The 14,803-nt window shown below is 40.7% G+C and overlaps 2 protein-coding genes across 2 annotated transcripts; both read left to right on the top strand.

Annotated features, from left to right (window-relative positions):
- Positions 1-2,224: 2,224 nt before the first annotated feature.
- Positions 2,225-3,004, top strand: LOC141632465 (uncharacterized). Its single transcript, XM_074445013.1, has one exon. It carries the CDS (start codon positions 2,225-2,227, stop codon positions 3,002-3,004), a length of 780 nt encoding a protein of 259 aa, XP_074301114.1.
- LOC141632467 (uncharacterized) lies at positions 3,005-4,761 on the top strand. Its single transcript, XM_074445014.1, has 4 exons — positions 3,005-3,145; positions 3,236-3,523; positions 3,710-4,108; positions 4,732-4,761. Exons 1-4 carry the CDS (start codon positions 3,005-3,007, stop codon positions 4,759-4,761), a joined length of 858 nt encoding a protein of 285 aa, XP_074301115.1.
- Positions 4,762-14,803: the final 10,042 nt, after the last annotated feature.

Below are 14,803 nucleotides of genomic sequence, written 5' to 3' on the forward strand. Positions count from 1 at the left end.
ACTCTCGGCATAAACAAATAGCCCAAAAAAAAGTTTTCTCGGTTTTTCTTCAAAAACCGAAAAAAACAATTTTTTTTTTAGTACTGCTGAACGTGAACAGTAACAGAAACAAATTTTTTTTTTTATTTTTTATTTTACACGGCTGAAAAAAATCGAAACAAACAGAAACCCTAATTATTTTTGTGTTTCGGCTGGAAAAAAACAAAACAGCCTCAAAATTTTTTTTTTATCAATTCGGCATTATGCCCTAATTGCAAAAACATGATATTGATGAACAAAAATCGTTTATTGTTGCTATTAACAAAATTAGCATTTGAATTAATGAAACATGATTAACCGTATATGCCAAAAACTATATAGCAAAAACAAATTTTTATATAATCAACATGACAATTCCATTTACATTCTAACTTAATCTGCATTAAATCAAAACATCTACCAATCCTTCATATAATCATTTTTAACTGATTAAAACAACAATATGAAAAATCAAAATGAAAATTAAATCATCAAAACAAGAACAAAAAAACCGGCTGCAAAAATATTTTTAATCGGTATAATTTTTTTTTTCAGCCGTGGGTTTTTTTTTTCTTCTTTTTTCGAAACCCTAAAGATTGTTTAATCCAATTTTATGAAAATCATCAAAATAAAATTCGTGGCCTTTGCTCTGATACCACTTGTGGGATTTATCTGTATGCATCCCTTTAAATTTGAGGACTATAACGAATTATAAGATGATGAATGCTAGTCATAAAATTAAATTACATAAACAAAAACATAAAGGATTAAGAAGTAACCTTCGGTCCTAGCTTTTATGGCCTATGAACAATATCGCAATGATATTCTCCTATCAGTTGCACCCAAGACGACATGAGAAATGCCCTTTGATTTTGCTAAAATCGATCCAAAAATTAACTAATTAATCTTTAGGTTTTTGTGTTTTTCGTAGAGGTGAGAGGCAAGAGTGAGATGGAAAAATTAGGTCAGAAAAATAACCTAACTCTCCCTCTTAAACCGTGAAAAACAAGAGAAGAGGAATAGGTTTTCTTTCTCCTTATTTTCGGCCCACATACCGAAATAATGAGTATAATTTCCTTATTTTCGGTTATGGCAAAAATGTATAAATGTGTTAAATATAAATTGTCATCTAGTGAGGATCGAACCCACGACCTCTTTGTTTGAGTACCCTCACTATTACCACAATGACACATTCATCTTGTTGATATTAAATATAACCGATTACATTTAATTACGAATTAACAGATTAATTCGTCCAAGCTAACATTACATACATTTAATTAAATATAAGTTATTATATTCAATTTACGAATTGACAGTTAATTCGTCTCAACTAATATGATTTAATCTTCATTAAATAATTTTGTTATCAACACATTGACTAACTGTTTAGTCATATAAGGCATCAATGTGATTATATTTCTATAACCACATCTCTCAAACACATCCTATAGGTGTGACCTTTAGGGACCAGTTGATCACCGCCATCTGTATGATAATAATGTCAAACTTTCTAGCAAGCCAACCGTTATTAGGTAATCGTTAATCAACTGATAAAATACGAAGTATACCCTTGTGAACCTTTAAGAGATTTATTAATGTTACCACACTAATTTGTGGAGGACACAAGCTCCAACAACTGATTGCCACCAATAACAACTACTGGAAATGTAGCAACTGAAGCAAAAAATGGCCTAGGCTGAAGCTGAAGTCCAGAAACTGGAAGAATCAGAGTCCAACCTGAAGCAAAAGCTAGGAGATAAAGCTTCAGGCTCAAAATTAAAGATTCAGACTGGAACACCATTTTCTTCAATCATCATGAATATTGATTTCTCCAACTTTGGTACCCCAACTCCATCAAAAACCAAAGCAGGGGATCTTGATTCAGACTCAGAAGAAACCCAAATAAAGAGACCATCCCATATCAAACTAATGTAGCCAAAATGATGGCCATGGTCCAGGAGATCCAGAAACTCCATAAGAAATTTGAGAAGATCCCTGGAATACCTACAAGCATTGAGGAAGCCAATCCCGAAAGCTATGCTGACTCTCCTTTCGTGGATGAGATAGCTAAAATAGATCTGCCTAAAAAGTTTATGGTACCATCAATGAGAACCTATGATGGAACCGCGGATCCTCAAAACCATGTAGCCTACTACAAACAGAGAATGTTGGCAGCCTCTATACCCAGTGAGCTACGATAAGTATGTATGTGCAAAGCTTTGGAACAACCCTGACCGGGCCTGCCCTTCAATGGTATATAAACCTACCACATGGAAGCATCAAGTCCTTTGTAGATCTGATAAATTTGTTCAACCACCAGTTTGCAAGTGGCAGGGTGCTCGAAAAGAGATCCAGTGACCTGTACAGAATCAAGCAAAAGCCAGGCGAGACAATCAGAGCATTCCTGACCAGATTAAACAAAGAGAAAGTATCAATCCCCAGATGTGATGTTGGAACAACCGTGGAAGCTTTCACGCAAGAGCTACCACTGGATATCGATTTCTTTGACGAGCTGACCATCAAACCTTGCCTAACTTTTGAAGACGTTCAGGCAAAGTCACTTGGCTACATCCAGCAGGAAAAAGATAAAAGCTTCAAGGCTGAAACCACTAACAGTGTTTCAAGATACGAAAGATCTAACATGAAAAGTTCTAATCACAGGGTAAGCAGCTCCAGACCATCCCCCTACACCAGGCCTGACAGATTAAAAGTTAACTATGCTCTTGAGCAACGAGGTAACTCTTACACTTATCCACCTATTCAGGAATATAACTTCTCTGTTGATACTGCAGGACTCATTAAAAGGCTTGACAACATGGGAGACATTGTCAAGTGGCCCAAAAAGACGGACAATCCCAACTCTAGGAAAGACACAACAAGATGGTGTGAATTTCACATGGACATAGGACATACCACGGAAGAATGCCTGGGTCTACGCAGAAAAGTGGCTTACCTGCTAAAGAAAGGCTACTTGAAGGATTAAATGCCATCAAAGGACAGGGAAGACAGCGGATCAAGGAAGGATCAGGAAAGACCACAACGTGATCTTCCCCCAGCACCACCAATCTATGAAGTCAAATTGATCAATGGAGGATCTGAGATTCGTGGCCTGACTAGCGCAGCTGCAAAGAAAATAGGCAGGGAGTCAAAAATGAAATCTCCTTTTAAACTTAGAAACTGACCTCAAATTACCTTTGACGATACTGATATGTAGGGAATCTCGGACATCCATCATGATGGCCTGGTCATCACTATGCAAATTGGCACTGCACGTGTCCTGAGAATCCTGGTAGATGGTGGAAGCTCAGTAAACCTAATCATGCTTGATGTCCTGAAAGCCATGAAGATCAATGAGGACCAGATCATAAAGAAGTCAAATATCTTGGTAGGATTCAGTGGTGAAACCAAGAACACTCTAGAAGAAATCTACCCACCAACCTATGTTGAAGGAGTCTCATCATATGAAAGATTTGGGGTCCTGGACTGCCTCTCATCCTACAACGTAATCTTAGGCAGACCTTAGATCCATCATGTCAGAGCCATTCCTTCAACTTACCATCAGTGCATCAAAATACCAACAGAATAGGGAATAACAACCATCAAAGGTGAACAAAACTCTGCCCAGGAATGTTACACTGAATCATTAAAACCTTCCAAGGCATGTAAGTCTCTTGATTAGCAATTACAGTACCCTGTCAGGAGCACTTATGTGGTAGAAACCCAAATGGAAACAGATCAAGTAGTATTAGACCTTAAGTACCCTGACAGGTATGTACTGGTGGGATCTGATGTCCTTGATAACGTCAGACCAGAACTAGTAAGTTTTCTTAAGAATAAGTCTACATTTTTTGCCTGGTCACACTTTGATATGACTGGCATAGATGCTAGTATTATTACCTATAAACTCAATATTGACACTTCCTTTAAGCCTCTGCAGCAGAAAAGGAGAAAGTTTGCCCCTGAACGCAATACAATCATTAATGAAGAGGTGGACAAACTCTTAGACATAGGAATGATCAGGGAAGTAATGTACCTTGAATGGTTGGCTAATGTGGTCGTGGTGCAAAAGAAGAATGGCAAATGGAGAGTTTGTGTAGACTACATAGATCTCAACAAAACCTGTCCAAAAGACCCATTTCCACTCCCTCACATCGATGCAATGGTAGATGCTACAGCTGGGCATGAACTGCTAACGTTCATGGATGCCTCAAGTGGATTCAACCAAATCAAAGTGCATCCAGCTGACCAGGAAAATACTGCATTCATCACGGAAAGGGGCATATATTGCTACACAGCAATGCCCTTTGGCCTGAAAAATGCATGAGCAACCTACCAACGCCTGGTTAATATGATGTTCAAAGACCAAATTGGCGACATAATGGAGGTCTACATAGTTGACATGGTGGTCAAATGAAAGAAGGATGAAGATCATGTGAAGGACCTAGAAGTAGCCTTCAAAATCCTGGAAGAATTCAATATGAAGCTCAACCTCTCCAAATGCCACTTTGGAGTGTCATCAGGCAAATTCTTCGGATACATGGTGACAAAAAGAGGGCTTGAAGCCAACCTAGAACAAATAAAAGCCATCCTGAAATTGGAATCTCCTAAGTCAGTCAAAGATATCCCGAGATTGACCGGAAGAGTTGCAACCCTAAACAGATTCATATCCAGATTATCTGAAAGATGCAGATCATTTTATGACCTTCTCAGGAAGAACAAGTCGTTCAAATGGATGCCTGAACACGAAACAACCTTCCAAGAGTTAAAAACTTACTTGGCCATTTCTCCACTAATGCGCAAACCTAACAAAGGAGAACCCCTAACGGTCTACCTATCAGTCACTTAGACAACAGTAAGTGGAGTCCTGACCAAGCAAATTGAAGGCCACAACATCCCGTCTACTATGTAAGTAAGAGTCTCTTGGATGCGGAAACAAGGTACGGATTACTTGAAAAATATGTACTTTCATTAATTGTATCCTGCACAAAACTTAGAACTTACTTTGAGAGTCACCCAATAATTGTCAGGACCAATCTGCCTATCAAATCTGTCCTCAGAAAACCTGAAATTTTAGGTAGAACGACAAAGTGGTCAGTACAACTCAGCACTTATGACATAACCTTTGAACCTAGGACAACAATTAAATCCCAGGCTTTAGCAGACTTTGTAGCTAATTTCGGTCCCAACCTCGAACCAGACCTCATAAAAGAGGTCAAACATTTAAACACCCAAAAATCAGACCAGGAATGGACCTTACACGTAGATGAAGCAACCAATATGAGAGGTACTGGCCTAGGACTAGTACTCAAATCACCACAAGGGGACTTAACAGCTCTGGTTGTCAGTTGTTAATTTAAAGCAACAAACAATGAAGATGAATATGAAGCCCTGATAGCTAGACTCAATGTATGTATAGATCTTGGCGTGCAAAATCTCAAGGTAAAAACTGACTTACTTTTAATTTCCAATCAATTCAAAGGAACCTACGCTGGATAGGATTCAAAAATGATTCTCTATTTAGACAATGTCATAAACCTTTGCAAAAAGTTTAGTTCATTTGACATTCATCAGATACCAAGAGACTTAAACACCTAGGCTGACGCCCTAGCCAGCCTGGGATCAAATTTCAGCCCTGCTATATTTGATAAGATACCCATTATTCACCTGCTCGAACCAACCATTACAAAACCTTACCAAACTTGTCCCATCATTGAGGACACAAACTCCTGGACCAAACCATATTATGATTGGTTCTTACAGGGGATCCTACCCAAAGATAGATATGAAGCAAGGGCCCTTAGAATTAAAGCTTTCACATATATTATTATAGATAACACCTTGTTTAAAAAGTCTCAGGCTGGACCCTACCTGCGATGCCTGGAGCCGCATGAGGCCAAACAAGTTATTGAGGACATACATGATGGATACTATAGAAACCACAAAGGAGGCAGAAGCCTGGTAGGCAAGGTTCTAAGGACAGGCTACTTTTTGGCAACCTTAAGAGCTGACTGCCTAGCTTATAGCTCAAAATGTGAAGCCTGTCAACTTCACTCCCCATTCATTCATCAACCATCCAAGCTACTACACTCCATTTCAGCCCCCTGGCCATTCATGAAGTGGGGAAAGGACATCGTAGGCAAGCTACCCCAAGCACCAGGACAAAAAGTCAACATGTTAGCCATGACTGATTACTTTTTAAAATCGATAGAGGCTAACTCATACAGGCAAGTCCAGGAGAAGGATGTCATATCATTCATCAAGCGAAACATCATATGTAGATATGGTATCCCCTCAGAAATAGTTTGTGATAACGGCACTCAATTTGTGGGAAAAAGGACAATAGCTATCTGTGCACAATGGAACATCAACCTAGTGACCTCCACACCAGGCTATCCAAAATCCAACAGCCAGGCTGAATCCAGCAAGAAAGTGGTAATCAGCTGCCTGAAGAAAAAACTAAAGAGAAGAAAAGGCAGATGGGCTGAAGAACTCCCTCTAGTCCTCTAGGCTGACAGAACTACACCTAAAGCATCCATAGGCCAGACTCCTTACTCCCTGGTCTATGGCTGTGAAGAAGTGATCCCAGCAGAAATCCATGTACCAACTAGCACCTTTAGCCTGAACACCGTGGAGGAAAACCAGCCACTAATGCAAGACAGCCTAACCCTAGCTGAAGAGCTGAGAGATGCAGCCAAGATCAGAATACCCTCCGACCAACAAACAGTAGCCAGAAGCTATAATAAAAATGTGAACATCAGAGTATTTAAGGAAGGAGACTTAGTCCTACGTAAAGTCTTCTCAAATTCAAAAGACAAGAATGCTAGCAAACTTGCTCCTGTATGGGAAGGACCTTACCTGATTGACTCAATAGTAGGGCAAGGAGCTTACAGGCTACAGACCCTGGACGAAGAAATGATCCCCAGATCTTGGAACATCTCCCACTTAAAACTCTTTCATGTATAAACCATTTATCTTATGCTTCAACCATGTAAGACTATTAACCTTATCTCTTACCTGACATGATTCTATATGTAAGCCCTTGAATAACATGATCCATGTTCTTTCTACGTTCTTTATATGTGCTTTCCCGCTAGTTGCAATTGCCTGACATAATTCCAATTTTTACCATATGTCTCAAATTACCATGTTAAATCCTAAAAACTTGTTTTACGCATCCACTGCAATTATTTAGATAATTATCTTTACATGTTTAAACAAATATTCAGGATTGAGTGCCACTCCACTTAACCTGAACAGCATCCAAGAAATGCTTCACAAACTTTGGCATTTTTGCCACATCTAAAAAACACATAAAAACTGAGTTCAGTAAAAAAAGACAGGTACAATGGTGAGATAAATCCAGACTACTTGTCTTAAAGCCCTCCTGACAGGTTGATGGCCATAAGCCCTCCTGACAAGCTACTATCCCTCTTATCTAAAAAAGCCCTCCATACAGGCTAAGAGCCATAAAATCCTTAGACAGATTAATCGCCATAAGCCCTCCTAACAGGCATTATCTTAACAAAAATTCCAAATTTCACTACTTCAACAGGTACTATCTAATCAGACGAAGCACACAATGGAAACAAGAAAGCAACATCAATTGCACTAAAAGGAAAGCAAGGAACAAATTTTGTCCATGGAACATCCCCCCTAGATGGGACAAAAACCAAGTAGAATAAAAAACTGAAGTAGATGCGTAACACAAGTTTTCAGGATTTCACAATGGCAAAAGTGACAACCTTATGTGTGACAGATAGAATTTTTGCAGGGGTAGAAATTTCAATAACCTCATCCTCAGGGATGACCTCTTGCACATCTACCACCACCGGAGGCTGATCAGCCTCAGCAGCCTTTGATACAACAGCCCTTCTTCTTCCACCGACCATTTTTTCTTGATTAGAGTATGAAGATTATTAAAACAGGGAAATATGTCTCACAAAGAAATTAAAGAAGAGAGAAAGAAATATTGAAGAATTGAAGAATGAAAATATGGAATTAAATGACGGCTCAAAGCAATTTATAGCTGCAAAAACAATCCAACGGATAATGCAAGTGGATGAGTTTAATCATGACTCTCCTAGGGTTTGATGAACCTACCTCATTTCTGGACACTAGCCGTTAGGAAGTTCAAAGGGACTCAAATTCTTTTCCGGTAAAGATTCTTATATTTTTTGCTTGGCCCAATTTTCTATCTCCTCATTCATGGCCAGAGCAAATGGAAATAAGGAGAAAAGGGGCAATTGTTGGGCCAAGAATTGTCCTGCCTGATCAAACGAAAGTCAGGCAAAGAAATACCAAGCCTAGCCTGAACGGAAGTAACTCAATACAAAGCATACTATACCCAGGTAGGTGCCAGCCAAGAGGGAAAGACAGGTCAGGCCATCTATCCAGGCCAGACCTGAAGGAACAACTCACCAGCCGTATGGTGGGCACTACTAGAACAAGTGAGGCAATAACTAAAGCATAACTAAAACCAAGAGAAATGGTTCTTACTTTCATGGAAGACCTATTCAACAAAATTTACGAAGAGTATGGAGCAGTGGACTGAGCAAAGATAGCGGCAGGCGGATTGTAGAGTCAAACAACTACCTCCGGGTAAATAGGGCACGAGGCCTATTACCTAGGAATGTCCAAAATAAACGTTACAGAGCCGTTGCAAACAAGATATAAATAGCAAGCAGAAGATAGAAGAAAGGGAATCCACTATTCACTCATCCTTACTCTCATTTCATTATTGTAATCACCTTGAGCATATTTATTAAGCATTTATACTCTGCCTCTAGCCTGACATACATATTCCTTGTCAGGATACACTAAAAGATAGTACTACTCCCTTCTGGCTTGGTGCCCGTGGTTTTTTCCCTTATTCTCAGGGGTTTCCACGTACAAATCTCTGTCTTTTACTTTATTGTTCATTCTTTAAGTTATCAACCCTACTAGTCAGGCATAATTACTTGAGTTAGATTACCTTGCAATTAAATCCCTGGCGAGACTTTATCTCCGTGTGAAATCTTGCTAAAACACAAACTATGACATAATAGGGATCACTAAATCTCAATATTTTGTCGCATCTAAGCTACATAAAAACCTGAGCTCATTGCAAAAGACAAGTAAGATGGTGGAAAAAATTCGGACTACTTGTCATAAGCCCTCCTGACGGGTTAAGGGCCATAAGCCCTCCTCACAGGCAACTTCCCCTCCTTCCCAAAAAGCCCTCCAGACAGACTAAGGGCCACAAGCCTCTAAACAGGCTGAGAGCCATTAGCCCTCCTGACAGACATCATGTTCACAAATACTAATTGCATATCAGGTACAAAAGAAGAAATATTAAAGTAACCTGCTTCAAGTTGTACATTCATTCACAGCACGTGAAAGCCAAAAGTAAAGTTTATCTAGGGAACATCCCCCCCCCCTAGATGGGCCAGAAACCAATCAAAATACGCAAATTTTATCCAGGGAACATCCCCCCTGGATGGGCCAAAACTTATCCAAGCAAATTGTTAACCTGCCTTGGAGGCAGTACCAGAGCCAATCCCCTCGTCAGCCGTCTCTTCCTCATCATCATCCTCATCAGCTCCATCTTCACCAGAGTTACCCTTGTACTTAGACGGAGGGGAGTGAACCTCATCATCAACAAGAAGTTTGTGAAGATCAGGGTAGGCAGCATTAAGGTCTGCCATCTCTTATTCGGGGTTCCAGTATGGCCTGACTTCAACAGGCTCCTTCATAGCATCGACCCGACCCTTGCCAAAGAAGTATAGGGCAGCATCCTTGTACCTACCTTACACCATTTCCCTCTCAACAGCCAGGTCTTCATTTGCTTTCAGAAGCTCCTGTATATCCTGCTTCTCAGCTTTAAGCTCATCCTCGATGGTAGCAAGCTTCCCCCGGGCAGACTTTACTGCATTCTGAGTAGACCCTAACTTGGATACTTCAATGACAAATTTGGCTTTGCCTGCCTCATTTTCCTTCTTCAGGACCTTATTCTCCTCCTTCAGCGCTTCCATATCCGTCTTCAGGACCTCAACATCCTTCTTTAGAGTTTGCACCTCTCAGTCCCGGACGTTATCCTTGGCGTTAGAAGACTTCAATTCACAGGCACCCTTTAACATGTCATGCATATTCTGCATAGAATCATGAAAAGGTAAGATAGAGTAGGACTAAAGTTAAATACAGAATGAGAGGCTGGGAAGAAAAATCTATACGCCCTGCATCATGGTAGTCAGGTTAGCTGCACAATCCCTGGAATAGTACATAGCAGCCACAGCCTGGGAAAATGATTCTTCATCCTGGTACACGGAATAGGGATCGTCAACCAAGAAAGAATGAGCTTGGATCTATTCCTTGGCAAACTAAATACCACCAAGCCTCGTCCTGACCTCCCTGATCTCCCTGACACCTTCACCAACAACACCAAATTCTTCAGAAACCTCTTCCTGCCTTTTCCTTTTATTGGTCTAGCTGGACTCACCAAGGTCACCCACGGCCTGAAAGGGATACACAAGTTGAGCCTGATGAGTAGGGACCTGAATCTGGAGAGTACTGTCACTACCTACAGCCTCACTCCTTCGAGACTTCTCCCCGGTGATTTGAGAAATCCCTGCCTTCACTTCCGCCAGGCCAAACCCGGCAGTCCTTGCAGAGGCCCTGGTATCTACACGAAAAAACCCTATATCAGCAATACTAACATATGTTCAACTTAAAAATCGGCACAGGAAAACGAAACATACTTCTAGAGGCTGAGTCCCCAGAAGCCTTAGCACCTTTGGCAGCCTTGAAAGTACTCAGCTTAGCCTTCATAAAACGAGGCAAAGGTTCCTAGCAAAGGCAAGCAGGCCAACTCCTCTCATCCTCTAGCAGGGTCATAAAGGCTACAATGCGATCAGTTGATCCCTCAGCACCAGGATCACAAGTCCAATCGACCACTATGAAATAATACAAGTAAGCACGCATTAGAATTTATATAAAAGTCATATGTAATTATGTTCTGATTATATGCAGAGAAATACTTACCAGTCTCCAAGGCTGGATAGCTAAGATAATACAAGTCAGGGGCAATAGAATCAACCCTGACGAACATATAGGTCTTGGCCCAGCCCTTGTTGTCACTAGAATCAAAATTTGCTATCAAATGAGCCATCCTTGCCTTGACACGAAAATTAAAATGCCCAATATTAGGCCTGGAAATCCGCAGATATTCCAGGATAATATTCTGTCCTACCCTGACCATCAGGATGTCAGGATGTCAAGCAACCAGGGTACAAGAAGACAGGCGCCAGCCATGGAGAGGACAACGGTCAAAATATAAGGACAATATTTGACCAATTTAATGACAATATTATTGATAATTATCGAACAATAATTGGAGCATTAATGGAGAAGATTTGGTAATAAAGACGACAATTAAAGAAATCCGAGCAATTAAGGAGGAATATTCAGCATTAATCTAGGAGATCTGGCAGCCGTTCAGCATGGATTATATAAGGAACACTTGAAGATTATTTACAACACACACTCTAAGTATACAATATTCTCTCTTACAACACTTGAGCCATATTACGATCATTTGTGCTTAACACTCAATATTATAGTGAAATCCTCTCCTGGCTTGGTGCTCGTGGTTTTTTCCCATTTGAGGGTTTTCCACGTATAAATTCTTTGTGTTATTATTGCTTATCGCTCTTACTTAACATTTCTCGTTTTGTACCGTGCCCTGCATACTCATAGATAAGTTCGAGCTAGTTAACCCTGCCTAGACCCACCCTGACCTAATTTCGCTTTGTGCAAAATCCATACAAAACAATTGGCGCCCACCGTGGGGCATCTAGCTCCTTAAAATCTTTTTTCCTTATCTTAAAAAAATGCAAATAATCTATAAAAATGGTCCAGGCTACCATCGAAGAACAATTAAACGCAACCCTCCAGCAACTTGCTCAGTTGGAAGGTTTGAAAGACAAGGTAGCCCAAACTGAGGCAGGGATACTTCAGTTAACAGAATCTGAGTCAGCCTTGAGACAAAAATTAGAGAAAACTCAAGGAGCCGGCTCTAGATTCCAGCTAGGAACACCATTTGCATCAATCATCAAAAACATTGATTTCTCCAGCTTTGGGAGTCCAAGTGGCTCTAAATTTATCATTGTTGATGGTGATGGTGAGCCAAACAATAGGAATGAAAAACCTGATGAATCTGCAGCATCCATCATGATGGCAGTAGTCCAGGAAATCAAAAAGCTAAATGAAAAATTCGAAAATATACCTGGAGTTCCTGCCAACTTGGAGGAAGCTGCCCCTGATAGTTATGCTGATTCGCCTTTTATAGATGAAATAGCAAAAGTGGATCTGCCTAAAAAAATTGTGATTCCGTCTATGAAGATTTATGATGGGACCACAGATCCACAGAATCATGTAGCTCTCTATAAACAGAAATGTTAGCTGCATCAATCCCCAGTGAGTTCATGCAAGTCTGTATGTGTAAGGGATTTGGAACAACCCTGACCGGACCTGCTCTACAATGGTACATCAACCTGCCAACCGGGAGCATCCATTCTTTTGCCAACCTGATCAACAACTTCAACCAGCAATTTGCAAGCAGCAGGGAGTTGGAGAAGCGGACCAGCGATCTTTACAGGATTACACAAAAGCCAAAGGAGACTCTTAAGGTATTTCTCGCCAGGTTCAACAAGGAAAAAGTATCTATTCCTAGGTGTGACGTTGGAACAGCAGTGGAGACATTCAGGCAGGGGTTACTACCTCATAGTGACTTATACAATGAACTCACTAAGCATCCCTGCCATACCTTCAAAGATGTCCAGGCCAAGACCCTTGTATATATCAGGCTGGAATAAGACAAAAGCAACAAAGTCGGATCATCCAGCGGATAAAAGGACTATGAAAAGAGCAATAGGAAGAGAAACAAAGGAAAGAATTATAGACCTACACCATATTCCAGGCTAGACCATTCAGAAGTCAACCTGGCATATGAGTATCAAGGTAAGGCTAAAGTTTTCCCACCTATTTCTGAGCATAACTTCAGTGTTGATATTATAGGATTACTCCAGAGACTTGGTAACATGGGATCAGTGGTCAGATGGCCTAGGAAGGTGGAAAATCCCATCCCTAGGAGAGACAACTCCAAATGGTGCGAATTCCACGTGGACATTAGAAATACAATGGATGACTGCTTCACCTTGGGGAAAGAAGTGGCCTACCTGTTGAAATCCGGATATCTAAAGGACCTGATCAGGACGAAGGGCAGGAATGCATACCAGAGCAAGGAGGAACTAGGAGCAAAAACAGGACCGCAACCTTCCTCCACCACACCCAATCTATGAAGTAAAATTCATATCTGGAGGATCGAAAATTTGTGGCCTGACCAGTTCAGCAGCAAAGAAGATAGCCAGGACGCCAAGCACTACATCACCCTGCAAACCAGAGCATGTCCCATCAATCACTTTCAGTGATTGTGAGCTGGTAGGAATTCCTGATGTTCATCATGATGGCTTGATAATTTCTATGCAGATTGGAACCGCTACAGTAGGGAGGATCCTGGTAGATAGAGGCAGCTCAGTAAACCTGATCATGCTTGATGTACTGAAAGCCATGAATATTGGTGAAGATCAAATCACCAGGAAATCCAGTATTTTGGTAGGGTTTAGTGGAGAAACCAAAAGCACATTGGGAGAAATTCATCTTCCAACCTATTTTGAAGGAGTCTCAACCTGTGAGAAATTTGGAGTCCTGGACAGCTTGTCGTCTTACAATCTAATCTTGGGCAGGCCATGGATCCATAATGTCAAGGTTGTACCATCAACATATCATCAATGTATCAAGGTAACGGCAGATTGGGGCATAGCCAAAACCAAAGTAGAACACAAAACAGCCCACGAATGCTACACAGCGGCCTTAAAGCCTTCCAAGGCAGGTAAGTCTCTTGCATATCAATTACCGTACCCTGTCAGGAGCACTTAAGTGTTTCAATCCAGAATGGAAACAGATCAGGTAATCCTAGATCCTGAGTATCCCGACAGGTATGTTCTCGTAGGGTCTGACGCCCCAGATTGTGTCAGGCCAGAACTAGTAAAATTTCTTATGAATAAGTCATCTTGGTTTGCTTGGTCTCATTTCGATATGACTGAGATTAGTGCTAACGTAATGACACATAAACTTAACATTGATCAATCTTTTAAGCCTGTGCAACAGAAAAGACGAAAATTTGCCCCTGAAAGAAATGCAATAACTAATGAAGAAGTGGAAAAACTTCTAGATACGGGAATGATCACGGAAGTAATTTACCGTGAATGGTTAGCTAACGTGGTTGTTGTGCATAAAAAGAATGGTAAATGAAGAGTTTGTGTAGATTACACTGACCTGAACAAAGCTTGCCCTAAGGATCCATTTCCCCTGCCACATATTGATGCCATGGTGGATGCCACAGCAGGGCATGAGATGCTGACATTCATGGATACCTCCAGTGGATTCAATCAAATAAAAATGCACCCTGCTGACCAGGAAAGTACTGCATTCATTACAGACCGGGGCATATACTTCTACACAGCCATGCCTTTCGGCCTAAAGAATGCAGGGGCAATGTACCAGCGCCTGTTCAACATGATGTTCAAGGATCAAATAGGTGATATCATGAAAGTCTATATTGACGATATGGTAGTAAAATATAAGAATGCAGATGATCATATGAAGCACTTGGAAATAGCATTTCAGATATCGGAAAAATACAACATGAAACTCAACCCTGCAAAATGCCACTTTGGATTCTCTGCAG

This window comes from Silene latifolia, chromosome Y (assembly GCF_048544455.1).
Source record: "Silene latifolia isolate original U9 population chromosome Y, ASM4854445v1, whole genome shotgun sequence".
NCBI classification, from domain to species: Eukaryota; Viridiplantae; Streptophyta; class Magnoliopsida; order Caryophyllales; family Caryophyllaceae; genus Silene; species Silene latifolia.

Excerpts from the sequence above, each read along its gene's own strand:
- LOC141632467 (XM_074445014.1), top strand. The coding sequence starts at position 3,005 with ATGCCATCAAAGGACAGGGAAGACAGCGGATCAAGGAAGGATCAGGAA. Across the intron at positions 3,524-3,709 it reads ACTGCCTCTCATCCTACAAC|TACCCTGTCAGGAGCACTTA; the intron begins GTAATCTTAGGC and ends TAGCAATTACAG. Across the intron at positions 4,109-4,731 it reads AGAAGAATGGCAAATGGAGA|GAAGAACAAGTCGTTCAAAT; the intron begins GTTTGTGTAGAC and ends TGACCTTCTCAG.
- LOC141632465 (XM_074445013.1), top strand. The coding sequence starts at position 2,225 with ATGTATGTGCAAAGCTTTGGAACAACCCTGACCGGGCCTGCCCTTCAA.